This window comes from Vulpes lagopus, chromosome 3 (assembly GCF_018345385.1).
Source record: "Vulpes lagopus strain Blue_001 chromosome 3, ASM1834538v1, whole genome shotgun sequence".
Lineage (NCBI taxonomy): Eukaryota > Metazoa > Chordata > Mammalia > Carnivora > Canidae > Vulpes > Vulpes lagopus.
The window spans coordinates 144,381,849-144,406,148 of NC_054826.1; the positions used below are offsets into that span (position 1 = coordinate 144,381,849).

The 24,300-nt window shown below is 43.5% G+C and overlaps 1 protein-coding gene across 2 annotated transcripts in view; it reads left to right on the top strand.

Annotated features, from left to right (window-relative positions):
* BCAR3 (BCAR3 adaptor protein, NSP family member) overlaps window positions 1–24,300 on the top strand; it is a 114,148-nt gene that overhangs the window by 7,675 nt on the left and 82,173 nt on the right. The window contains exon 2 of one of the 2 annotated variants that reach the window (XM_041750614.1): window positions 987–1,317. In XM_041750614.1, the coding sequence (XP_041606548.1) occupies window positions 1,001–1,317 (317 nt within the window). In that variant the 5' untranslated portion in view covers window positions 987–1,000. The remainder of the gene's footprint in view (window positions 1–986; window positions 1,318–24,300) is intronic. The other variant, XM_041750615.1, reaches the window with a different exon arrangement.

Sequence of the window (24,300 nt, forward strand, 5' to 3'; positions counted from 1 at the left end):
TTAGAGGTGTCTTGTACAATTTGACTTAGGTCAAAACCATGGTTTGTTTTTCCGGGGGAGGGTGCTGTCTCTTGCTCAGAATGGACATGTCTCCGAGTGATCACAGCTGAGCATAACTGCTTGGGTCTACTTTTGCATACAACCTAGCACACATTTTCCTTTTCTTTCCGTGTTCTCCCCCCTCTGCCCGCTGTTGGTCTTATTTTTCTTCCTCCCCACTCTCCCCTGACTATGCAGACAACATGTATGTTGCTTAACCCTGCTGGTGGCAGGCAGGTTCCTGAACCCTCTGGGGGACAATGTACATGAATTTCCCCAACCCCAGTGGCTTTCCTCTGCAGCTGAGCCCACTGATGTATGGAGGAGTGACCCACCTCTTGATCCCTGACCCTGGCCCGTCTTGTTAATTAGAGTATATTGATTTATTTGTAAGCACCAGATCTTTGCCAGAAAAATTCTGCCCCGTTGCCCTGGGTAGCACAACTGAGGGGCTGGTCTGGCATGACGGCCTTCTAGCAGCTGAGGAATTCCAGTAATCTCCACCTGTTCTTATCATTTACAGGGTGGTGGAAAGATGTGAGCTAATTATCGAACATTTATAATGTGTTCTCTAGTGCACTTATATCGAAACCTTGAGCGCTTCCTCGGTAGTCTTTTTTTGTTAGTCCTGTTGTTCCATCAGCTTCAGTCATCTGAAATAATAAAATGGCCCATGTGCCTTCTAGAGTCTCTGAAATACGTGTCCCCTTTTCCATTGGTGAATCTGCTGCCAACCAGGAGAATTCCTCTCTCTCTCTCTCATCAGAAAAGGGACTCAATAAACTTCCTGCTTGTATTACATTTCCCTAGTGATGCCTTTCACCATTTAACGCTCCACAAACCTGTTCTTTTGTTATGCGGTACATTTCCATTTCCTTTTGTGAGTAGGAAGTCAGTTCTTGTGATTAACTTAGATTCACACCTTCACTCTTTTCTTTTCCCCTTAGAGCAGTTGAGAATCATGGCTGCGGGAAAATTTGTGAACCTTCCAAGAAACATGCCGGTGAATCACCAATTCCCTCTGGCCTCGTCCATGGACCTTCTGAGCAGCAAGTCCCCTCCGGCTGAGCATCACACAGATGCCTATCAGGACGTGTCTATACACGGTACCCTTCCACGGAAGAAAAAAGGCCCTCCTCCCATCAGGTCCTGTGATAACTTCAGTCACATGGGGACCCTGCCCCATTCCAAGTCCCCAAGGCAGAGCTCCCCTCTGACCTCGGCCATCATCCAGGAGCACCCCCTGCAAGACTGGAAAGGTGAAACCTTCACCTTCAGGTGACTTCTTTATTTATTAATTATTATTATTATTATCATCATTTTAGAGAGCGCCTGGGGGGAAAGGATGGAGGATGCAGAGGGAGAGAGAATCTTTTTTTTAATTTTTTAAATTAATTTATTTATTATAGTCAGAGAAAGAGAGAGAGAGGAGCAGAGACATAGGCAGAGGGAGAAGCAGGCTCCATGCACCAGGAGCCCGACGTGGGATTCGATTCCGGGTCTCCAGGATCGCGCCCTGGGCCAAAGGCAGGCGCCAAACCGCTGCGCCACCCAGGGATCCCTGGGAGAGAGAATCTTAAGCAGGCTTCACACCCAGCATGGAGTCCAGTGCAGGACTCTATTTTACAAGCCTACCCTTGTGACCTGAGCCAAAGTTAAGAGTCAGACTCTTAACTCACTGAGCCACCTGGGCACTCCTTTAGTTAACTTATTTATTTCCATAAGTGACAATGACTTGGCTTAAAGGGCTTTTTAAAAAGCCTTTCTGTTAAGGAATATGTCAGCTGTACAGAGTAGAGCAAATAGTTTAACTCCCAAGGACCCACCACCCCACTTCAGCTGCTATGGGTTCAGGGCTAGTCCTGCTTTGTCTGTATTCCCACCCACTTTCCTTCCTCTGTAATGGTTTTGAAGTAAATTTCAGCCCCGGTTTTATCTGTAAATATTTTGGTATGTGTCTTCAAAAGATAAGTACTCTTATTTTTATTTTTATTTTTTTTAAGATTTTATTTATTTATTCATGAGAGACAGAGAGAGAGAGAGATAGGCAGAGACACAGGCAGAGGGAGAAGCAGGCTCCATGCAGGGAGCCCGACATGGGACTCGATCCTGGGTCTCCAGGATCAGGCCCTGGGCTGAAGGTGGTGCTAAACCACTGAGCCACCCGAGCTGCCCAGTACTCCTATTTTTTAAAAAAATATAACATAAAAAACTAGAACACCTAAAGAAATTAACCATTTCTTAGTATCTAATATTTGAGAGTATTTTTACAGTCAGCTTCCTATTTATCACTAAGTCCCTCAAAATGAAGCACAAAATATATATTTTTTGTTATAACATTAGATTCTGAACTATGTCCATCCAATTCTGTAGGGATGCCAAGACAGGTATAAATTAGGACCTGCACCTCCTACAAGTGGAAGTAAAATTTGTTATGGATACATCATCAGGTCAGCTTCAGAATACTTTAGAACAAGGATTGATTGCTCCTGTCCATGAGGGATCTGGGTAGATAAGCCTTATGGTTATCAAAGCTTCTTGTCTGGGTTTGTATGGGCCTGGCTGTGATTAGTTTCTGCTTGTTGGAGCTGGTTTAGGAACTGCTTTCCTTTTCCTGTTGGGGGAAGATCAGCAACCTGGGATGTTATCGGGCAGAGAAGGGCCTGGTTCCTTTTGTTGTATCTCCTGGTGTCTCTTTCTGTCTAACTCTGTAGCAAAGAAAGCCACTTTGATCCTAGCTCATTTGTTTGCTCAATATCTGTATATTGAGTATATTGTCTATGTTAATGAGAGCACATTGATTTTGTAAGCACTGGTCCTTCACCAGAGCTCTGCCCAGCCCCTCTTAGTATCTTAACTGAAGGGCTGGTCCAACCTTGAAGGTGTTCTGGCAACCAAATCATTCCAGCAATCTGCCCTTGCCCTTTCACAGGGTGAGGAAGTGTGTGAGCTAACAGGATAGCAATGGGGCATCTGAAGTGGTGTCTTCCCAGAGCTGATATTCTAGGGAAGGACCCAGGTAATAAACAAGTTAATTGCAGATTATATTAAGTGCTGTAGAGGAAATCGTGATAGACTGAAGATTTATTGGGCTTGTATCTTTTTTTATAATGTGGACAGGTCTCTGAGGACATGACTTTTGAGCTAAGACCTGCATAATGAGAAGGCAGCCATGGAAAGAACTAGAGGAAGATTGTTTCAGGCATAGGGAGAGCAGTGCAAAGAACTGGGCGTGGGGACAAGTCTGGCATGTTTGAAAAAAATCCCAAAACAAGCTGGGTGGCCTGTGGCTAGAGTGTAGCAAGCTGAGAGGTGGACAGTATAGATGTTGGGAGAGAGCTAGGCAGGTAGGAGGTTAGAATTTGTTTTAGGTGTGTAATTGTAGTAGTGTAAGAGGAACATAAGTGAAGGCCCAACATATTCTCTGTAGAAAGCATTGGAGAGCCCTGAAAGGTTTCTGACACCAGCTCAGAAGGTTCCCCAGAATGTCCTGGACGTTAGAAAGCCCTGCACCTGCTCTGTAAAATGTAGGTGGGTGACGTCCCCACTCGGAGAGCTAGCAGACAGCCTGCTGATGGCACAAGTCGGTGTGAAGGTACACACCTGTGCACAGTATTGTTAATATTGAATCATTGGCATTTAGCAGTGGTGTCCTCTGCTAAAGGGGCACAGTCATTGCTCCCTCTTATGAAGGTTAAGGGACAGCAAAGAAAAAGAACTTCTGGCCAGCCGCAAATAAGCCCTAATACCAGGCTGCACAAAGTGAAGTCAGAACCAGCTTTTCCCCAACTTACTGTAGCCACTTATTATTTCGCAAGTTAAATATGCTGGGTACCAGCTCTTGAAAGGGGGGAGCTCCGGGGAGCCAGAGGTGGCGATGGAGTCACCCTTTCTATCTTGAGGAAGTCCTTGATAAACACCCAAGGTCCAAGCCATCAACCTGCCAGGAGTTCAAAGCTTTTGATTTGAAAATGACTTGGACAGAGGTCAGCTCTCTGAAAAAGATCTTATCAGGTGGTGGCCGCAAGTCCTGAGTTTGAAGTCCAGCCTGTGGAAGACATGACCTACACTGCTGGCTTAGGTTTGTTTATCATTCAGAACTACATTCACCTAAAATCACAACTTTTTCCCATAACTTAAAATATCTCATTGTTAAAGGCAAATACAGGAAGTAACAAACGCATGGCCTTCAGGATTATGCTGAGTGGGAAGGTCACGTCAAAGGATCATAAAATCCTAGTCTCCTGCTCGTTGGTCTTATTAATAGATTTTGTTATTTTTAAACTTTATTTATTTATGTATTTACTCTTTTGAGTGAACTCTGCCCCCAACACGGGGCTCTAACTCACGACCCGAAGATCAAGAGTCACATGCTCTACCGACTGAGCCAGCCAGACGCGACTGTATTTTGTTCACGTAACGCACTTTAAAAACTATCTTGGGGTGTTCCCAATTTTGAGGAGTTCAAAGTACCTCGCATTATTATTTTCATCCTTTTAAATATTCCTAATAAGATTATTAGCTGCCTCAGTTCCTTCTAGGAACAAGACACAGGATCAACAAATAAAGCTTTGTGTGTGTGAAAAGCAAGGGACAAAAGTATGAGTGAGAACCTGGGGGCTCCAGAGAGGGAGGGCTGCCTGAGGGGCCTCAGCGGAGCTGCCATGAGGGAGAAATAGCATTTCTGTTCCTAATTCGGCCCTTACAGCTCAGTTGCTATGAAAACCCCACTCTTGCTTGCTCACTCACACTGCTGGAAGCTGGAAGCTGGAAGCTTTCCTTTTATTTTTCTTTAGAGATTTTATTTTTTTGAGAGAGAAAGAGGAAGGGCAGAGGGAGAGGCAGACTCCTGCCCCAGGGGACCCCTGGGATCATGACCCGAACTGAAGCCAGACGCTTAACCTACTGAGCAACCCAGGTGCCCCATGCTGGCAGCTTTTAAAGTTAAGAGTTTTGGATCTGTGACACCAGGGAGTAAGACTAGTTAGATCTACTTTTAACAAGATTATTGATTTTTGTGTGTGTGTGGCTTATTTCAGGTAAACTTTTTGGCCTTGTTACTTTTCATGGTGAATTCAAAGGTTAATTCCAGCTGAAGGTGACTTGCCCAGATGTCAAGTCTGAAAACCTTCCATTTTGTCCTTTTTGGTGTTGGCATGATGATGATGGGGCCATCTGGGAAATCCCAGACCCACTTTTCATGGATACTCCACCTATACTTAGACGGAAACCCATCAGATGCCTTTTTGTCTTGTAAAATACTCTGATGAATTGCAAGTTTGCTGTTTTTCTAACAAATATATTTAGCTCATTAATCATTAAAAAGTCACCTTTATTATAATTGCATATTAATTGAATATCCACTCTGTGGCCACATAAATTATTCTTTCTCTCACATTTTATAGTTTTATTTATTTATTTTAAAAGATTTTATTTATTTATTCATGAGAGACAGAGAGAGGCAAAGACACAGGTAGAGGGATCCCTGGGTGGCGCAGCGGTTTAGCACCTGCCTTTGGCCCAGGGCGCGATCCTGGAGACCCGGGATCGAATCCCACGTCGGGCTCCCGGTGCATGGAGCCTGCTTCTCCGTCTGCCTATGTCTCTGCTTCTCTCTCTCTCACTCTCTCTGTGACTATCATAAAATAAATAAAAAATTAAAAAAAAAAAAAAGACACAGGTAGAGGGAGAAGCAGGCTCCATGCAGGGAGCCCGACGTGGGACTCAATCCTGGGACCCCAGGATCACGCCCTGAGCCAAAGGCAGACGTTCAACCACTGAGCCACCCAGGGATCCCACATTTTATAGTTTTAAAACATCTTCAAGGATATGTTCATAAATCATCCTGTGTGAGCATCCTAACCCTGTGTGTGAGAGATACAGCAGATCTTATTTTGGCAGTGGCGGCAGCAGCAGCGTTATTGTTGTTATTGACAGTCGAGAAAGTGGTTCAGAGATGTTGAGGCACCTAAGACCAGAATCAAGTGGGTGACTAAGATAGGATTAGGATTAGAACCCAGGAAGTACTATAGGGCCTTCCCTAGACACGGTGCTCCACAGCTTCCCAAGAAGGTTGGCCTCCACTGTGGGCGTCTTCTGAGCTGTCCTCTTGTATGGAAAGCTACAGTCCCCAGAGTCTGAACCCAGCACCTTGGACACCCACCTTGAGGAAATGGGGTCTTGGCCACCAAGAGCCAGGCAGAAAGCAGGCCTGGAAGGGAGAGTTGGTCTTTCCTCATTTGGAGAGTGTATCTCTTGGCTTTGTTGTTATCTTGGCTGCCCTTGGATGTACTTGTGGTTTTGAAAGGTGGCCAAAGCGAGACGCCAGGGTGCTCTTAAACCTGCTGCTTGATGTCACAGAAGAAGCCTTTGTTCTGCAGGCAGAGCAAGGCTTCCCCGAGAGGTCTGCAGACAGGATTTCCTCTCGATGTCAGCATTTGTTTGACTGATGTCCCTTTGATTCACTTATCTTCAAGGGTGAATTTTTATTTGAATCTGGGACCTTCCTTGGGCTGAGAGGGGACTGGTTCCTGTTGTTGAGATGTCTGTGTTGTCGGGATAGCTGCAGGATCAGCTCTGGGAGACCGTTGCGGGTCCTCTTCCTGCCTGTGGGTACGTGGAGGCATGCATTCCTGGGAACAGCTGCCGAGTGCCTAATTCTTTCAGCCCCTGTGCTGTGGGAGCATGTGGTGGGACAATGTGATGTTTCATTAGCTTGCATGAGTGGAGCTGACTGACTAGTCACAAGTGTTTTAACTGATGGGGGCCAGAAAGTCTGCAGAATTATCCCAAATTAAAATCCAGTGTACTTTCCCAGGCAGTAAGTAACCTACGGTGTCACAGCGCCTGCTCTTTCAAGTGGAAGCAAAGTGGAAGACATAGGATCTGTGCAGACTCTTCTCAAAACACTGATTTTAAATATCTAACTCTGGGCTGCATCAGTGCCCTCACCTGAAAAACTATTTCATTTGTTCCTCTTGAGAACCACCAAGTTCTGCAACTACTGCTTTCTCCTTAACAAAGCAAGATGTTTCCCCAGACATGCAAATGAATCAGCCTTTAGCTTGCAGTTAATGAGAGGGACCATCCGTGTGAAGGTCCACATCAAGTATCTTAGCATTTTAGTTATATCTGGGCATCTCTGCTCTCTGCAGATTGGAAGCTTTTCGTGCACAGAGGAAACGTTGGGTTTAGAGTTGAAAAAGTCTACATACTAGATTAACAGATTCCACTTAATAGAAGGTGCATTTATTGAGTTAGCAGAGTAACAGTTGCCTAATAGCCAAGAATGTCTCCAGGCAAGTTAATAGTCCATATGTTGAATTTTTATTTTTAAAATTTCAAGTTTGTGTTTTACTAACATTTTGAAATGCCTCTTGGTGTGTGAGTGCAGCTGTTGTGGATGGGGTGGTGCATTCTGAGGAATGGTACATGTTCAGGTCCTGGTGGCCTGTGGTGTGCTGAGCCAGGAGCAGCTGGGTCAGAGGTGAGCTCAGCCCCTGCTGGGCATCCTGCACCCCTCCCCCTCCCCCACAGTGGTGGGAGGGGTGGGGGAAGTGGTTTGAGGGAACCTAGGGACTGGGAAATGCCTACATGCCCACCAGCTGCCTTACAGTGGCCCTCAACCCTCTACTGACAAGGATGATTTGAACCTAAAGGCTGGGATCTGTGCATTCTCAGCTGTTCTGGGGAAAACTGAAAGATTTTTTGTTTTTCAGTGAGTACAAACCGCAACCAAGAAAATCATCGGAGGATTACACAAAGCAGTCCTTGTTGGGTGATGCTGCTTAACATCTTCTCTGCCCCCACCCCCAGGACATAGAAATCATGGTTTCTTAGGCCTCCTGCATGCTGTTTGGGAAAGGTCAGGCTTTTGTCTTCCGAGGGTCAGAAACTAGGAGAGCTTTTCACACCTTTCGGTCTATGTAGAAACCTATTGTAAACGGAAGATGCTGTGCTATCAGGTTATTTGCATGTGGATTTGGGAGCCTTCACTGCGTGGCCAGAGGAGCCAGGCTGGAGAAGTTGTCATTGCTGTTGTTGATGGAAGGAGACTCCCACATGGGGCCTGTACTCGAGTCCCAGGACTGATAATCTGGCAGGCTATGGCCACCCCCAGGCTCACAGCTTTGTGATGCTGCCACCATGCAGTCTGGTCCCAGGAGACTAGCTGCAGGTTGGGTGATCTTCTCCTTTTAAGGATTCTGATGTTACTTAAAAATTACAGAAGTTGGAGAAACCTTCCATAATGGACCCAGTCTTTGTGCCTCCTGGACTATCTGTGATTCCAGATGCACCTGCAATCATAGTAACTGAAGCTAAAATAACTCCTGCTGTGAGGAGAACACACCAGGCTCCTAACCCAGAGATTTCAGTTCAGATCCCTGTTTTTCCACTTACTACGTATGTGAACTGGGGAAGTTCTAAATTTTAAGATGAGGGTAAAATACCTCCCTCTGAGGAGTGCTGTGAAGGATCACTAGTCACTAAATATGAAGGCTGCCCTGAATGGCAGAGCTTTGGCTTCTTGGGCCTGGCACCCCCTTCTGGGAGTCTGAGTGGAGCAGGTCACATCCTTGCAGTCAGCTCTCACCTGCTTGCCAGTACTTTATTCTTCTGCCCCAACTCTGCTGTGTGACACCTGACCTTGAAGGCCACTGATGCCTTTGCTGGGGTATTGACCTAGCCATGAAAAGCAAAGAATGCTGTTGGCGTCCTTGACATTGATTCAAGCAACTAGACCCAGTAGCTTTGTGACCTTGTGTAAGTTATGTTACCTTTCTGATTCTTCTCGTCCTCAAAGGGTAGCTACAAGGTCAAATAGAGTCCTACGTGAGGGTGCCTAGCACAGAACCTGGCTTGGAGGAGGGGCTCAGATATAAGTTTCCATCCTTCCTTCTGGAGGCTCCTAATCTTTGTGTGTAACCTGAGATCATGTTCATGCCTGCAGCTTCTGTGGGAGAAAGTTTCTCACATGTTGAGGAAGTCTGGCTGGAATCCCTCTCTCTGGGTCTGCCCTGAGCTGCCCTACAGCAGTGTGTCTTGGCCACCATTTGCGCTTACAGGTATAATAGCCTCATACTGCACTGAATAAAAGATCAGTACACCGTCATGCTAAGACACAAAACAGAGCCTGTCTTCAGTGGGTTCGCCCAGCCCTTTCCTGCTTGCCCTTGTACTTAATATTAGCATCTTTGCTATTTGTTCTTTGGTAAATATTTATTGAGCTTATTTTGTGCCAGGCGTGATGCTGGATACCAAGTACCCACGGAGATTGGAATAGGTGTGGCCCTGTCCTTAGGCTGTGCCTAGTTTACGGGGCATGTAGACAAATGTGTCAATAAATACGTAACCACAAGATGAGGAGATGCAAGAGTTCCTTGGATTGGTTCCAGGCCTCTCTGGGGGAGGGAACATTTGGAGATTAATATAAAAAGAGAATGTAAAATATTTCATTAATATTTATATGTTACTATGGAGTAAAATTGTATTGTTTTTAGAATATGTTAAATAAGATCTTGAAATTAATTTTACCTATTTTCAATTGGCTACTAGAAAACTTAAAATTACATGTTTTCGTATGAATGGATACACACGCTGGAATATTAGTCATCAGAAAGAATGAAATCTTGTCATTTGCAACAGTATGGATGAAACTGGAATGTTATGCTAAGCAAAATAAGTCAGAAAGACAAATACCATATGATTTCAGTCATGTGCAATTTAAGAAACAAAACATGTAAGGGAAGGGGGAACAAAGAGAAAGAGAAAAAACAAGAAACATCCTCTTAACTATAGAGAACAAACTGATGATTACCCGAGGGGAGGTTTGGGGGGGTTGGGTGAAGTAGGTGATGGGTATTAAGGAGGACAGTTGTGATGAATACCAGGTGTTATAAAAAAAATAATATGTTTTTCATATAGTATTTCTGTTGGATGGTACTGGTCTTCATCTTGGTGTGAGGAGTTTAGGTTTTCTCCTGAGGGCAAAGGGAAGTCTTTCAAGTGTTTTAAGGGAAAAATGTGATCTGATTCAGTTTTAATTTTTTTAAATTTTTAATTTATTTTTATTTATTTATTTTTTAAGATTTTATTTATTCATAAGAGACACACACACAGAGAGAGAGAGAGAGAGAGAGAGAGAGAGAGGCAGAGACACGGCAGAGGGAGAAGCAGGACCCATGCAGGGAGCCTGATGTGGGACTCAATCCTGGGACCCCAGGATAGGCCCTGGGCCGAAGGCGATGCTAAACCGCTGAGCCCCCCAGGCTGCCCTGATTCAGTTTTAGACTATCACTTGGTCTCCTTGGAGAGGAGATTGGTAGGGGGCCTGGAGAGCAGGAGGTGGGTGCAGAGGTAGAGGGAGCAGGTGGAGGTCTGTGCCAGGGTAGTGGTGGAGAAGGTAAACGGCGGTAGATTCAAGATCGGTTTGGTAGGTAGAGTCTAGGGAACTTCCTGAAGGTTGGGAGGATCAGGCAGCTGGGTGTATGAGGCGGGGCCACTTACTGAGACAGGAAAGACCAGGAGGGAAACAGGGCTTCATTTGTTCAGCTACTTTTTGTTTGGTAGATGGCAGAGAACTGAGACTTGTCTTTAGGATGTGCTAAGTTCAAGAGGCAGGCATGCCAAGTGGAGGTGTTTAACCAGTCAGCGTTATGAGCCTGGAGCTCTGGAGAGCTGTGCTCACGGCTACAAAGTTAGGAGTCTGCATAGAAGTGAAATTAAAGCCATGGAAGCAGATTTCCTCACCAAGGGAGAGAGCTATGTAAGGCATAAAGGGAAGGGACCCTAGGACCCAGCCCTGAGGAACCTCACCACATCTGTTCCAAGGAGTCAGTGGTGCGGCCTGAGCCTTGGGTTTGGAAGGGAAAGAGAAAGGGAGGCAGGAATTGCATAGAGGTACTGTTCAAAGGAAAGTTTTTCTTCTTAAGATGAGAGACACAATTCAATAGGAAAAGATCTAATCTTCTAAGCATGTAATAAAACAAAACACATTTTTTCATTACTTGAGTCTTTTTAGAAAACGTTTTTGATTTAATTAAAGCAGACATGTCCCCAGGGCCACCCTCCCTGTGGGCTTGTGTCAGCAGCATGGTGATTATGCTCCTGCGCTTTCTTCCCTGCTGGGTCCCACACGTTCCCTGGTGACTCTGGACAGAGGAGGTAAATGGATGACTGTGGTTGACATGCAGGCTTTTTGCCTGAGGGGTGACGGCTGCTTTTCCAAGGTTCGGGTGGGCAGCCACCTGGAAGGCAGGTTGAGGGCATATGTTCTGTTTGGCTCGGTAAAATCTTTCCTTTTAGAGGTCTTGAGGACGTTATCTCAAAACCACACGGCTTTTATTCTGCCTTTGAATCAGTTGAGAAGAGACCTTTATAGACACACTGTTCTAGAGGGGATGAAGCGTGGCTGGGGGTGGGGTGGATGGGACTGGGAGAGGGAGGAAGGGCAAAGAGACACCAGCCAAACAAAGCATCTGCTTTTATCAAAAGTGCTGTGTTTGGGCTCAGACAGCCCGAAGCCTGATGAGTCACTGATGCCAGACCCTCTCTGCCTGCCAAGAGACATACTGGCCTTGATACAGTTTTTCTTATTCTTACTCTATTCAGTTTGACTGACTCCTGCCAAGTTAAGATATGAGCTATAGCTCTTGGCTTAATGCTGTCACTAGAATTCTGCTGAGCACAGGTTAACCTATGACCGTGTCAAATTTTTATCAACCAGTACTGCTTTGTATTAGTCTCGGATTCCTATCTAGACTCACCAGAGTGTAACATGTGGGATATTTAAGTGATGCTGTTTACACATGATTAGGGAATCTGCCTGAGGAGGTGGTTTAATTGCCATTCTGTTAATATATGTCATGAGCACACTTAGCAGGCATTGCTGTATTTTCAAATGAGATAGAAATGGACTCATAGAAGCAGGAATTGGCTGCCGAGGTGAGAGAAGCAGGCGTATTACAAGTACCCAGGCCTTAGAATCTCTGATAGCCAGGGAGGGAAATGGGTCCTTATCTACAGTGTACCCTGGGCATTAAGAAGAAAGATTCCCAAAGTTGAAGGAAATGATAAGCTGATCGCATGGTCCGAGGCTCTGAAGGGGAATCACAGTTGAGGACAGCCATAAATAGTGTGCTGAACACAGTTCGAAGGAGGAAGAGGTATGTGACTGTCCAGGTAGTTCTTGGTTTAACACTGCATCTGCAGGACTGTCTGCAACTGGACTGACTGGTTTCCAGGATCCCCCTAATGCGGTGTGATGAGCCAGGGCCATTCTCATGAGTTCATCCATGGGTATGTTGAATATAGACCATGTGCCTGGCTTTGTGCTGGTGGGTAGAGCTTTAGAGGCAGGCCAGGGGCTGTGTGTTTGTGTGAGGAGTTCATAGCCCTAGGAAAAAGGGGTGCCCCTTTTGAACCATCCAACCTCGCCAGCATCTGTTCTTTCCATCTTCTTTGCCCCCCATCTAAACTTCACATCCATGGGATTGTCCTTCACATCACTCCTAGTTCTAGAAACAGTTCTGCTTCTCTTGACCTTTGACCTTAACATATTTCCACATATCCTGTTTCCAGTATGCACATCCTTGACTGGATGATCGAAGGTTGTGCTTTCTAGATAACCCTTCCCTTGGGGCCTGCCTGTTCTGTGTGCCAAGTCTTCTGTGTCATCCTGGCCTTGGACCCAGGCCCAGGAAAAGGTTGAGCCATGCAACCCATGGAGCCAAGGACCATACCAGAGGGTGGCTCTAGGCTACAAAAGAAACAGAGCACAGAGCAAGCAGAGGATTGTGAAAAATGCTAAGGGTAACACAAAGGGCTTTCAGGAGTTATGTTTGGAACAATAAAACCAGAGAGAGGGGGATGGGACAGAAACCAAACTGCTGAGCCTCCGTTTGGCTTGCATTTTTTGTCAAGGAAATGACTTCTCTGATTGGAAAGGGTAGGATCCATGGAAAGGAAGAGAACTGTCTGGAGTAGAAGAGGCTCGAATGCTCCCAAGTGAGGTGAAGCCTCAAGGCCCCAGAAGACTGAGGGAGCTGGAGGCCGAGCCCATCAAAGCAGGCCTTCGACCTCAGAGGATGGAGGCATAACGCACACTACAGGGAAGATGCAGAGAGAGGAGTATTTCAGCTTTCAGGAAAGGAATTAGAGAGATGAAATTAACCTGTAACATGATACAATTGACCTGATCTCAGGAAATATCATAAAAGGATTATTAGGACAATGAGTTTTGCATATTTGGTGGAGGAAATAGCAGCTATTTGTATATTAGCAGGGCTTTGCCAAAAGCAAGTCATACCAGATTAATTTCCTTCCTGGGGTTGTTTATTGGTAGGTTTAAAGGAAGGTTGAGAAGGTATGGAAACCGATGCCAATCACTGGTGCTATCCTTTGGGTGAGAGGCAGGCTAGGTGGTAGTAGATGAAGTGTGCAGGCTGTGTCCTGATTGATCCACATCTGTCCATTCTGGCCAATTTTTAAAAATCATTTAGACAATAATATTGACATACAGATTCCTTTGATGGATGACATGATTCATATGTCAAAATGACAGAAATGCGATCCAAAAAAGATACTGGCATTTTGAAAGAATACACCAAATCTAATTGGATAAGACTCTAGTGCGAAGACTATAACCCAAACCCCATATTCTGAGTGTGGGGTTTGGGTTCTAGCCATATGTGAAAAATAGTGGAGGATTTGGATAAGTGCAGCTTCGGAATGAGTCAGCAGTGTGCTATAGTTGTCAAAGGAGCTAATGTGATTTTAGGAGCATTAATTGAAGTTTAATATTCAGATGAAGGGAAGTGGTCACACTTGACTGCCCATATCACAAATCTGGTGAATTGTTTTTAGCACTAGACAACCAGAAATAGAAGATGGACCCCCCTCTACAGAGCTTCTATTGACGCCACTCCTCCTCTCTAAAGCAGACCTTTTGGTTTAATCATTAAGGAATATCCCTAAGGTTCAGTGTATTAGTGAAGATGAACTTCTCATGTCCTATGCTAACCCTGGGAGGAGAATATAAAGTATGCACCAACCTTACTTTTGTCAGCCCCCAGCGAAGCCCATTCTAACAAATAAGGTCAATAGATATGTTGTGAGATGTGGGACAGTGAATCTCTTCTTGTTTATTTTGCAAGGTGATGAAACCAAATATATTTTCCTAAATGCACATCTAGAAGTGTTACAGCTCTGTGGTTTTTTGTTTTGTTTTGTTTTGTTTTAGAGATTTACTTATTTATTCATGAGAGACACAGGCAGAGGGAGAAGGAGGCTCCCTGCAAGGAGCCTGATGTGGGACTTGATCCTGGATCCCAGGATCATGCCCTGAGCTGAAGGCAGGTGGTGCTCAACCACTGAGCCACCCAGACATCCCAAGCTCTGTGTTTTTAAAGCGACATATCTTTTAAAATTAGCAAAAGGCTATATACATTATATGCCCCTGCCTAGAGTAAGAAAGTACCTCTTTATTGGGATGGTCATGTGATTCCAGCATCAATAAAGAACCTGTCCATCTACTCACATACCAGTGAGATTTTTTCCAAGAGAGATTGTCTCTCTACTCTCCAGGCCAGCCCTATTTTAAGTGTCCATCTCTTCTTGTTTTTCCACAAGCCAATGGAAGTGGCCCCATAGTGATCTCTCCATCCTCTTGGTGCACTCCCTGATGAACTTCACACAGGGCATTTCGGGCATGGCCCAGAGAGATTCCTGTTCAGCAGGAGCAGCCGGCCTCTCAGTGTCACTTTGAAAACATCTAGTCTCGGTGGGGCTGGGGATCCAGGCATGGCCCTGATAGCAGCAGTGATCCACAGCTGAAGGGGTTCTCTCTGAGGCTACCGTAGTTCAAGCATGGGGCTGGAGCTAAATCATGTCTCTAATGGGAAGCCCCATCAGTTCAAGAACAACATTTCTCTCTTGTTGCCTCTCTCCCTCCAATATTATTCTTCCCTTGGTGAATCCAGGGAGTGTGGCAAAGGGAAGGGTTGGGGTCTAGACCTGTTGCACAGTGGAGAGGACACCCACACTCAAACATTCATTCATTCAAACGAACATTTATTGAGCAGCCAAGCCCTGAGGATACAAAGGTAAATAAAATATAATCCCTGTTCTCAGTGAGCTCATAGTCCGGTAAGGGAGATGGACATGGGTACATGCATTGTATTGAATTATTTGTCATAAGGTTTTATAATAAAAAAGGAGTGCTGGGGAGATGTTATTCTCTAAGTTGTGGGGGGCAGGGGAAACAGTGGTCAGAGAAGAGGGGAATGAACAGGAAGGCAGTGGGGACTCAAGGCCTCTTGGTTCAGGGAATTCCAGGCAGTTTGGATTTACTGGACCGTTAGGAGCAAGAAGAGGAACTAAGGCTGGTGAGCTGGGCAAGGCTTAGTACCATGGATATCATCTAATAAAATATAAAATGAGAATGCTAGACTGTCTCATATATTAATTAATTTTACCTAAAAACATGATCTGGTAAGGAACATTGTCCAGTGGACATAGACTCCTACTAGATTTAAAGCCTATTGCCAGCTCTTCCTTCTTGCAATCCTTCCATCCTCTTTTCTTCCCAACCAAGATCCTGAGATGTTGATGGCACTTTGTGATGGAGAATGGAGGGTGAAGGCTCTAGATTCCAAGGCCATATCCACATGGGAGTGGGCTGCACCCACCAAGTTACCAATGGAGGGCGAACTCTGTCCCTGATTGTGTGACATGCTCTGGTCATGAGTTGATTAAGCATGGTAGACCAGTAGACCCCAGAGGTACAGTGATTGTTCCTCCTTGGCCCTACTACTTCAGATAAACAGGAACTCAAACTACAGATCCCATGTAGCTCTTTGTCTTGCATTTCAGTTAGGTATTGTAGGAATGAGTTCCTTTGTGATAATGAACACCCATAAAGCGAGAACTCCAACCTAGACATACAAGCCTTCTAGTCCCTCAGTAGGTTTTAGATTGAAGATTTTTGCACAGTGCTTCATATCCAGGAACTTTGCTCTACTTCCTTATAAGGTCTGTATGGATTCTTTGTGTTCTAATGTTCAGTGAACATTTGTGAATCGTGACAGTTTTGTTCTCCTTTTTCTGATTCTTATACCTTTTATTTCTTATTTAATTGTATGGGCTAGGACCTCAGGACAGTGGTGCACAGAAGCAAGAAGGGACATCCCTGTTTCTGATTGATGGCTTAATTTTAGTAATGATTCTAATAATTTGCCATTAAAAATAATGCTTACTGGGAGGTGGGCAGGGGGTTGGGGTGACTGGGTGATGGGCACTGAGGGGGGCACTTGACGGGATGAGCACTGGGTGATATGCTATATGTTGGCAAACTGAATTCCAATAAAATAATAATAATGCTTACTGAGGCTTTTCGTAGATACCCTTTTCAAGTTACAGAAGTTCTTCTGTATTTCATTTGTGAAGAGTTAGCTTTTTCACTCCCAAGATCCTAGAAGGATGATTTTTGTTAAATGCTTTTTTCTCTCATTAATTAGATGCTTCAAATGATTTTTCTCCTTTAACCTGTTAATGTGGTAAATTGTATCAGTAGGTTTTCACTGTTCAATTGCCCCTGTATTTCTGGAGTCAACCTAGTTTGACTATGATGTATATTTCTACATTGTTAGAATTGGTTTATTAATATTTTATTGAGGTTTTAAAAAATATATCTATTCATGTGTGAGATTATCCTATACCTTCCTTTTAGTGATACTTTCCTTTTATTGACCTTGTCTGCTTTGGGGGTCAAAGTTAAAATATCCTCTTTTTCCAGTCTCTTGAAGCTTTTATGTCATTTTCAAGTAATAATAATTCTAAAGTTTGGCAGAACTTGCTAGATAGTAAAACCATCAGGATCTGTGCAAGATCTTGAACTACTGGTTCAGTTTTTTAAATGGTTATAGGGCTATTCAAATTTGTTTCTTCTTGAGTCTGTTTTAGTATTTTTCTAGGAATTTGTTCATTTATGCTAAATTTTCAAATTCATTGGCATAGAGATGTTCATAGGATTCCCTTACTATGCTCTATTGTGTCCATGGCTCTACCCATTTGTCATTTCCTATATTGTTTAGTGCCTTCTTTCTTTTACCCTGGATGATATCTGTCAGAGGTTCATTTTATCAGGCTTTCCAAAGAACAAGGGTTTATTTGTTGCTCCCCTGTTCTATCATTGTTTTATATTTAATTTCTCTGCCTCATCTCTGTTGTTCTAGTTGTGTTTATTCTTTTAACTTAAACTGGATACTTAATTAGTCTTTTTTTCCCTAAAAATAGGCATTATGGTTATACATTTCCTTCAAAATACCACTTTTAATGTATCCTATATGTGCTGTATTCAACCTCTGAAAATCTGTTTTGTGAGTTTAATCTAGTTAACAGTTATTGAGTTTATTGATATACAGTATTTGGGCTTATAGCTGTCTCTTATGTATGTCTGTACTAGCTGTACATTTTTTTTAAACCTGTGGATTTTAAAAATTGCCTTATTTTGTATTATCTCTTTAAAAATACTCTACTCTTTGGGACGCCTGGGTGGCTCAGGGTGTGATCCCAGATTCCTGGGTTTAAGTCCCAGATTGGGCTCCTTGCATGGAGCCTGCTTCTCCCTCTGCCTGTGTCTCTGCCTCTCTCTCTCTCTCTCTCTCTCTATCTGTGTGTGTGTGTGTGTGTCTCTCATGAATAAATAAATAAAATCTTAAAAAAGAAATTACTCTTCATTTACTGCTACTTTTAAAATACAATTACTTTGTAAAACATAAAAAGAACACCTTTACTTCTTCCTGAACAATATAGGACCTTAAAATGTGGCCTTTCACTTGGCTTATATGCCATCGTTGCCCTATGTTTTAGTTTGTCTTTTTTTTTTCTTTTTTAAGTTTTACATATTTATTTTGGAGAGAAAGTGAGCATGCAGGGGAGAGGGGCAGAGGGAGAGGAAGAGAATCTCAAGCGGACTTCCTGCTGATCACAGAGCCTGACAGAGGGTAGGGCTCCATCTCACCACTCTGAGATCATGACCTGAGCTGAAATCAAGAGACAGTGAACTGACTGAGTCACCCAGGCACCCCATTAGTCTTTTTTTTTATTGTGGTAAAATACACATAATATAAAATTTACCATCTTAGCCATTTTTTAAATTTATTTATTTATGATAGTCACACACACAGAGAGAGAGAGAGAGAGAGAGGCAGAGACATAGGCAGAGGGAGAAGCAGGCTCCATGCACCGGGAGCCCGACGTGGGATTCAATCCCGGGTCTCCAGGATCACGCCCTGGGCCAAAGGCAGGCACTAAACTGCTGCGCCACCCAGGGATCCCCCATCTTAGCCATTTTTAAGTGTACGATTAGTGATGAGTTGATGAAATATTAAGTACAGTCACAGTGTTTTGCAGCCAGTCTCCTCAACTCTTTTTATCTTGCAAAACAGAAACTCTGTACCCATGAAACAACTTCCTATCCTTTCCCCGCCAGCCCCTGGCAACCACTATTCTTTCTGTCTCTGGGAATTTGACTACTCTAGGTACCTCATGTAAATAAAATTGTACAGGGGCACCTGGGTGGCTTAGTTAAGTGTCCAACTCTTGATTTCAGGTCAGGTCTGGATCTCAGGGTCATGAGATGGAGCCCTGCATCTGGCTCCACACTCATTGTGGAGTCTGCTTCTCCCTTTCCTTCTCCCTCTGCCCCTCCCCCTACTCACATGCTCTAGCTCTCTCTTTCAAATAAGTAAAATATTTAAAAAAAAAAAACCCTTTTTAAAAAAGATTTTATTTATTCATGAGAGACAGAGAGAGGGAGAGGCAGAGAGAGAAGTAGGCTCCATGCAGGGAGCCTGACGTGGGACTCAATCCCGGGTCCCTAGGATCATGCCCCAGGCCACCTGGGCTGCCCTCAAAAATTTTTTTTTTTAAAAATAAATAAAACTGTATGCTTTTTGTCTTTTTGTAACCAGTTTACTTCACTTAGCATAAAGTCCTGAAGGTTTATCCCTGTCCTAGCCTATGTCAGAATTTCCTCCCTTTTTAAGGCTGAGTAATAGTCCATTGTATGTGTGTACCACATTTTGTTCATCTCTTCTTTCATCAGTGCACACTTAGGTTGCTTCCACATTTTAGCTTCTGTGAAGAATGCTGCTAAGAACACGTGTGCACAAATATCTTCTTGAAATCCTGCTTTCAGTTCTTTTGGGCATATACTCAGAAGTGGAATTGCTAGATCATACGGTAGTTCTGTTTTGCATTTTGTGAGGAACCTCCACACTATTTTTTCTAGCAGCTGTACCACTTACATTCCCACCAACCACACATAAGGGCTCTGATTTCTCCACATCTTTGCCAGCACTTGCTATTTTTTTTTTTTAACTCCACAAATGACACATTCGTCTTGTTTGATACCATCCGTGCTGGTTTGGAGTCACCTCGATACATTTGAGAATATATTTGTAATATATTTGATGTTTACCAGTTACCTTCTGGCCGATGAAGACCCACTGCCAGCCTAATTGTCATTGCTCTGAGGATAACTTTTTCTTTGCTCGTTGGCTGCTTTTACCATATTCTCTCTGGTTTTGATGGTCTGTAGTTTCGTTTCAGTGTGTCTGTGTGAGAGTTTATTTTTGTTGATACAGCGTAGGATGAGTTGGGATGCCTGAAATCTGAGATTGGGTATCTTTATTTTGAAGATTTCTCATCATTATTTCTTTGACTATTGCTTATTTTCTCTCTCGGTTCCCTTCTAGAGTTCTGGTTAAATGTAATTAGGCCTTCTCATTCTACCTTCCACATTGCTTTTATATTTTCCATCACCTTTTTTTCTCTGTGCTGTGATTGTATAGTGTCTTTGTATATTTGTTTATAGTTTCTTTATAGATTTGTCATATTTTCTTAGGTCATGTTTAATCTGTCATGTAGCAGATTATATATTTTAATCAGTTTTTTGTTTTTATAACTGCCTGTTTATTCTGAGATCACCTTTTTTATTCCTTTTTTTTAATCATACATTGTTATTTTATAGCCTATATCTGATATTCCGATATCTGAAGTCTTGAAGGATCTCAGTCTATTGTTATTTTTGCTGGCTTCAGTGATTAGGGCCTGCTTCCTGTGTATATGGTTATTTCTGAAAGGAAATTTATGTTTAACCACCTTTGTGGGTATCCTGAGTGGCATTCTATTGATAAAGTACCTCCCCCTTACTCCACCCAAAAGTATTTACACTGTTTCCTTAGTAATGACACCACCAACCCAAACACTTTAATTTCTTAGTTTTGGATTCTCTGTCAAAGAAGGTAGTATAAATTTGAATCCCAGCCAACATGAAGACTGATTTGTGGTTCCAAATTCTCAAGGGAGACCATTATTACTGCCATTATTTTTTTCCATCAGAATTTGTGGTGGAGACAGTAGGTTTCCTTCTTGGTTCCCCTTGCTGGAGAGCATGCTACCTTCTTAATTTTCATGTATGTATTTATTTTTGCAGATTCTTTTTGTAGGGATGGTGTAGTCCTGTTCTGATGGTTCAGACGTTATACGTGGCTCTGTGATTAGCTGCTCACTTCTATGGACCCAAGGCTTATCCTCCCTGCTCTGCTTCATCTTCTTCTTCTTCTTTTTTTTTTTTTTTTTTTTTTAAGATTTTATTTATTTATTCATGAGAGACAGAGAGAGAGGCAGAGGCACAGGCAGAGGGAGAAGCAAGCTCCATGCAGGGAGCCCTATGTGGGACTCGATCCCAGGTCTCCAGGATCACACCCCGGGCTGAGATGGTGCCAAACCGCTAAGCCACTTGGGCTGCCTCCTGCTTTGCTTCTTACCCTCTTGTTCATGTTTTGTGTTCTTGATTTGTTTTGTTCTTGTTTTGTATATGTCTGTGTTTCTTGAGGATTTATCTTTCTTGTGACTTCAATACATTTGAGAGTGTATTTGTAATTTAATTTATCATTTAGTTTTCAGAGTATCTGGTCTACCATATTAAGCAAACAAAAGTCCCATGGTAGAAATTTCTAATTTTCTGAGGCCTTATTTGGACTATATACAAAAGTGTTTTTTTTTATGGTTTAAATTTTCATTTGTCCATTCTTGCCCTTGTTTATTTATTAATTGGCTGTTAATGTGACAAATATAGTTTGAAGGGCTTAGTATATATTGATGAGCAAGACAGAAGTAGCCCCTACCCTTATGGAGCTAATAGTTCCATGGCAAAGACATAAACAAGCACTGGTTGCTCTCTGGAGTGGGGCTGATGGAGAAGAAGACCAAAGGATTATGTAAAACAGGCATTCTTGGCTAGTATCTACACAGCTGTCTTGTTTTATTGTTCTGCATTTACTTTCGAGTTAATTATTTTTGTTGGTGTGAAGGGATCCCTTAAATATTTGTTACATTTCATCATACTTTATGGGAAAGATTTACATGTTCATAATTTGAAAAATGTAAAAGACCCTTCTGAAAGTAACTTACTAGTTGAAAAGGAAGGGAGGCTATCTGAAACATTCAGGAGCTGAATGGCAGCAATCATATGTGCACTGCTAACCATGGAAAAGGGTGGTAATGGGGCAAAGTCTTACAATTCAGATTCCAATAGTCTTAACAGTTTGCATAGTTTAGTGCTTGAAGCAAAGGTTTTTACTAGTTCATTCTTAATGCGTATATTGAGATGTGCTAGGCACCATCTACTTAATTCCCTTAGAAAGAATTCAGCAAGTGCCCTTATCTCTCTCTTCCTTTTCACCCACTGAATCTAGTCCTTTATCACCATTTGTCTATTCTCGCTTAAAAAAGTATTTAATCTGTACACCATCCCTGCTCCCTCTGTCATGCAGACCTCTCCAGCATCCTTTCCTTTGGTCTTCCTGACTCCGTCTTGCCCCGCCACGAATCTGTTTTCCACACTAGGGCAGGGGAATTTTCCTAAAACACAAATCTCCAGTTATTCTGAGGCTTAAGATTTTTCAACAAATCTCATTGCTTTCATAAGTCTAGACATGTTTATATGGCATCCACGCTGCTTATGCTCTGTCTCTGCCTCTTCTTCATCCTGATCTTCTAAACCCCCACCACTCCTGAGCCCTCCCCAACCCTGCGCCTCCATTACTTGTTCCTTATTCATTAATTCAACAAGTGGTTACTAGGGAGCTGCTGTGTGCAGAGCACAGGGGATACCAAGGTGAATAAAGCAGAGAAAGCCGCAGTCTTGCAGGATTATATTCTAGGATAAAAGACCATGAGCAATTTCATATAATAGCAGATGATATGGAAAAAAATAAAGTCAGATAAGGCAATAGAGGTAATGATGGTGCTTATTTAGATGGGTACTTAAGGCAAGCTCTGAGGAGGTGGTGTTGGAGCAGAGACCTGAATGATGTGAGGCGGTGAGCCTCAGAACTGCAGGGAGAACATTCTAGGCAAAGGAACGTTCTTGGCAATGCCAAGCCACAGAGGCAGCGACCAGCTTGGCATGTTTGAACATCAGAAAGAAAAGTCAGCATGCCTTGATGGAATGAATAGAATAGCTGATGAGTGTATCTTAGGCTTTTACTGAGTAACAAATGGTCACGAACTTGGTGCCTTACCGTACACATTACTCCCCACAGAGCTCAGCTGGGTTCTTGGTTACAGGTCTTAAACTGAAGATGTCAGCAGCTGTGTTCTCACCTGAGGCTCAGAGGAAGAATCTGCTTCCATAGTCATTCGGGTTGTTGGCAGAACCCAGTTCCTTGTGGCTGTGGGCCTGACATCTGCCCCCTGGCTGTCTGCTGGGGGGGTCAGTTCCCGTGTAGAGGCTGCCCAGAGTTCCATGCCACGGGCCTTGTCAGAGGCCATGTGGTCCCATCACGCTGTCCAGGCCCCCTCGTATTGCGCGTCAAGTCCACTTGGATGGTTGCCAGATCTTAATGTCAGCTGACCTGAGGTTTCCATCTACAAAACCCCTTCACAGCAATGCTGGGAATCCAGAGGATGAAGCTCTTGTTGGGAGACATCCTCAGAATTCCTCCTACCACAGGGAGGTTGGAGAGCTGCCAGGGACCATGCCAACCAGGGCCCCTGCTGAGGACTCCAGGGTTTTGTTCTGATCAGATGAGAGTTATTAGAGGATTTTAATTTGGGTAAGGATCATGCTGGCTGCTGTGGAGACGGTGGAGCTGGAAAGGTATTGCAGGCACCCTGGCAAGAGATGTTGGTGGCCTGGGTTAGAGCAGAGTTACTCCTGAGTGCTCTGGTTTCCCAAGTGCACCACATCGTCCCGTGTCCCCATGTGTTGGCACACACTTCTCCCATTGCCTGGGTATTTCTCGTTACCACCTACCTCACAGCTGCTTCACCAGATGAGTTCCTACCCAGCCCTCAAACCTTAGCTCAAAGGTTGCCTGATAGGCCCCTCAATGGTGTTTCCTTTCCACTGATACCTACTTGAATTGTGCTGGGTCTGTTGACCTGTCTTCCCTACTTGCCTGCAGCTTCTCTGGGAGCAGAGCCTTTGTCTTTGCTTCTTCTGTTTCCATTGTCTGGCCTACAGCATACCATGTTGCAGATGCTTGAAAATGTTTCTGGGATGAATGCAAGAATTATGGAGATACTGGGAATGAAGTAGACTCGCCACTGTTCTTGGGTTGCTCACCTTGTAGAGGAGCGGCCCTATATAAGTACAGTAGAATGAACTGGAATCCAAATACCATGCCATGTGCACCAAGGAGGGGTACCCACTCTGCAGATTACTAGTGTACATGGGGCTCAAAGGGAACCTTTATTCTACTTTAGTCTACTCAGTCTCTTCAGAACAGTTAGATCCAGTTTCTCACATCTCTATTACATGAAAGAATCCTCTTATTACAAATGATTCCTCTTTGTTCTATCCAAAAGGACATTTGTTTGGCAACACTGTTAGCCATTAATTTATTCTATAATATTTAAAGAAGTCAAAACATTCATTCATTTAAAACATTCTATAATTTAAGACAGACTTAGGGTACTTAATTCCTCATCTGTCTTCCAAGCACTCAGGGAAGATCTGTTAGTGAAATTTTGCTTATATGTTCCAGATGGAGAACCTCTTAACTCAAAATAGCAAATGTGTAGATCAAGTGTCCTTTTAAGAGGGAGGAACTATTAACCTGGTTACTGATGAGAAACAAACTAACATAACAAATGCATCATTTCTATGATTCCCAACTATATGTCCCTCAGTATGAACTTTATTTAGAAAGCAGGACACTGGAAACACTGACTTAACTGGCATAAACACAG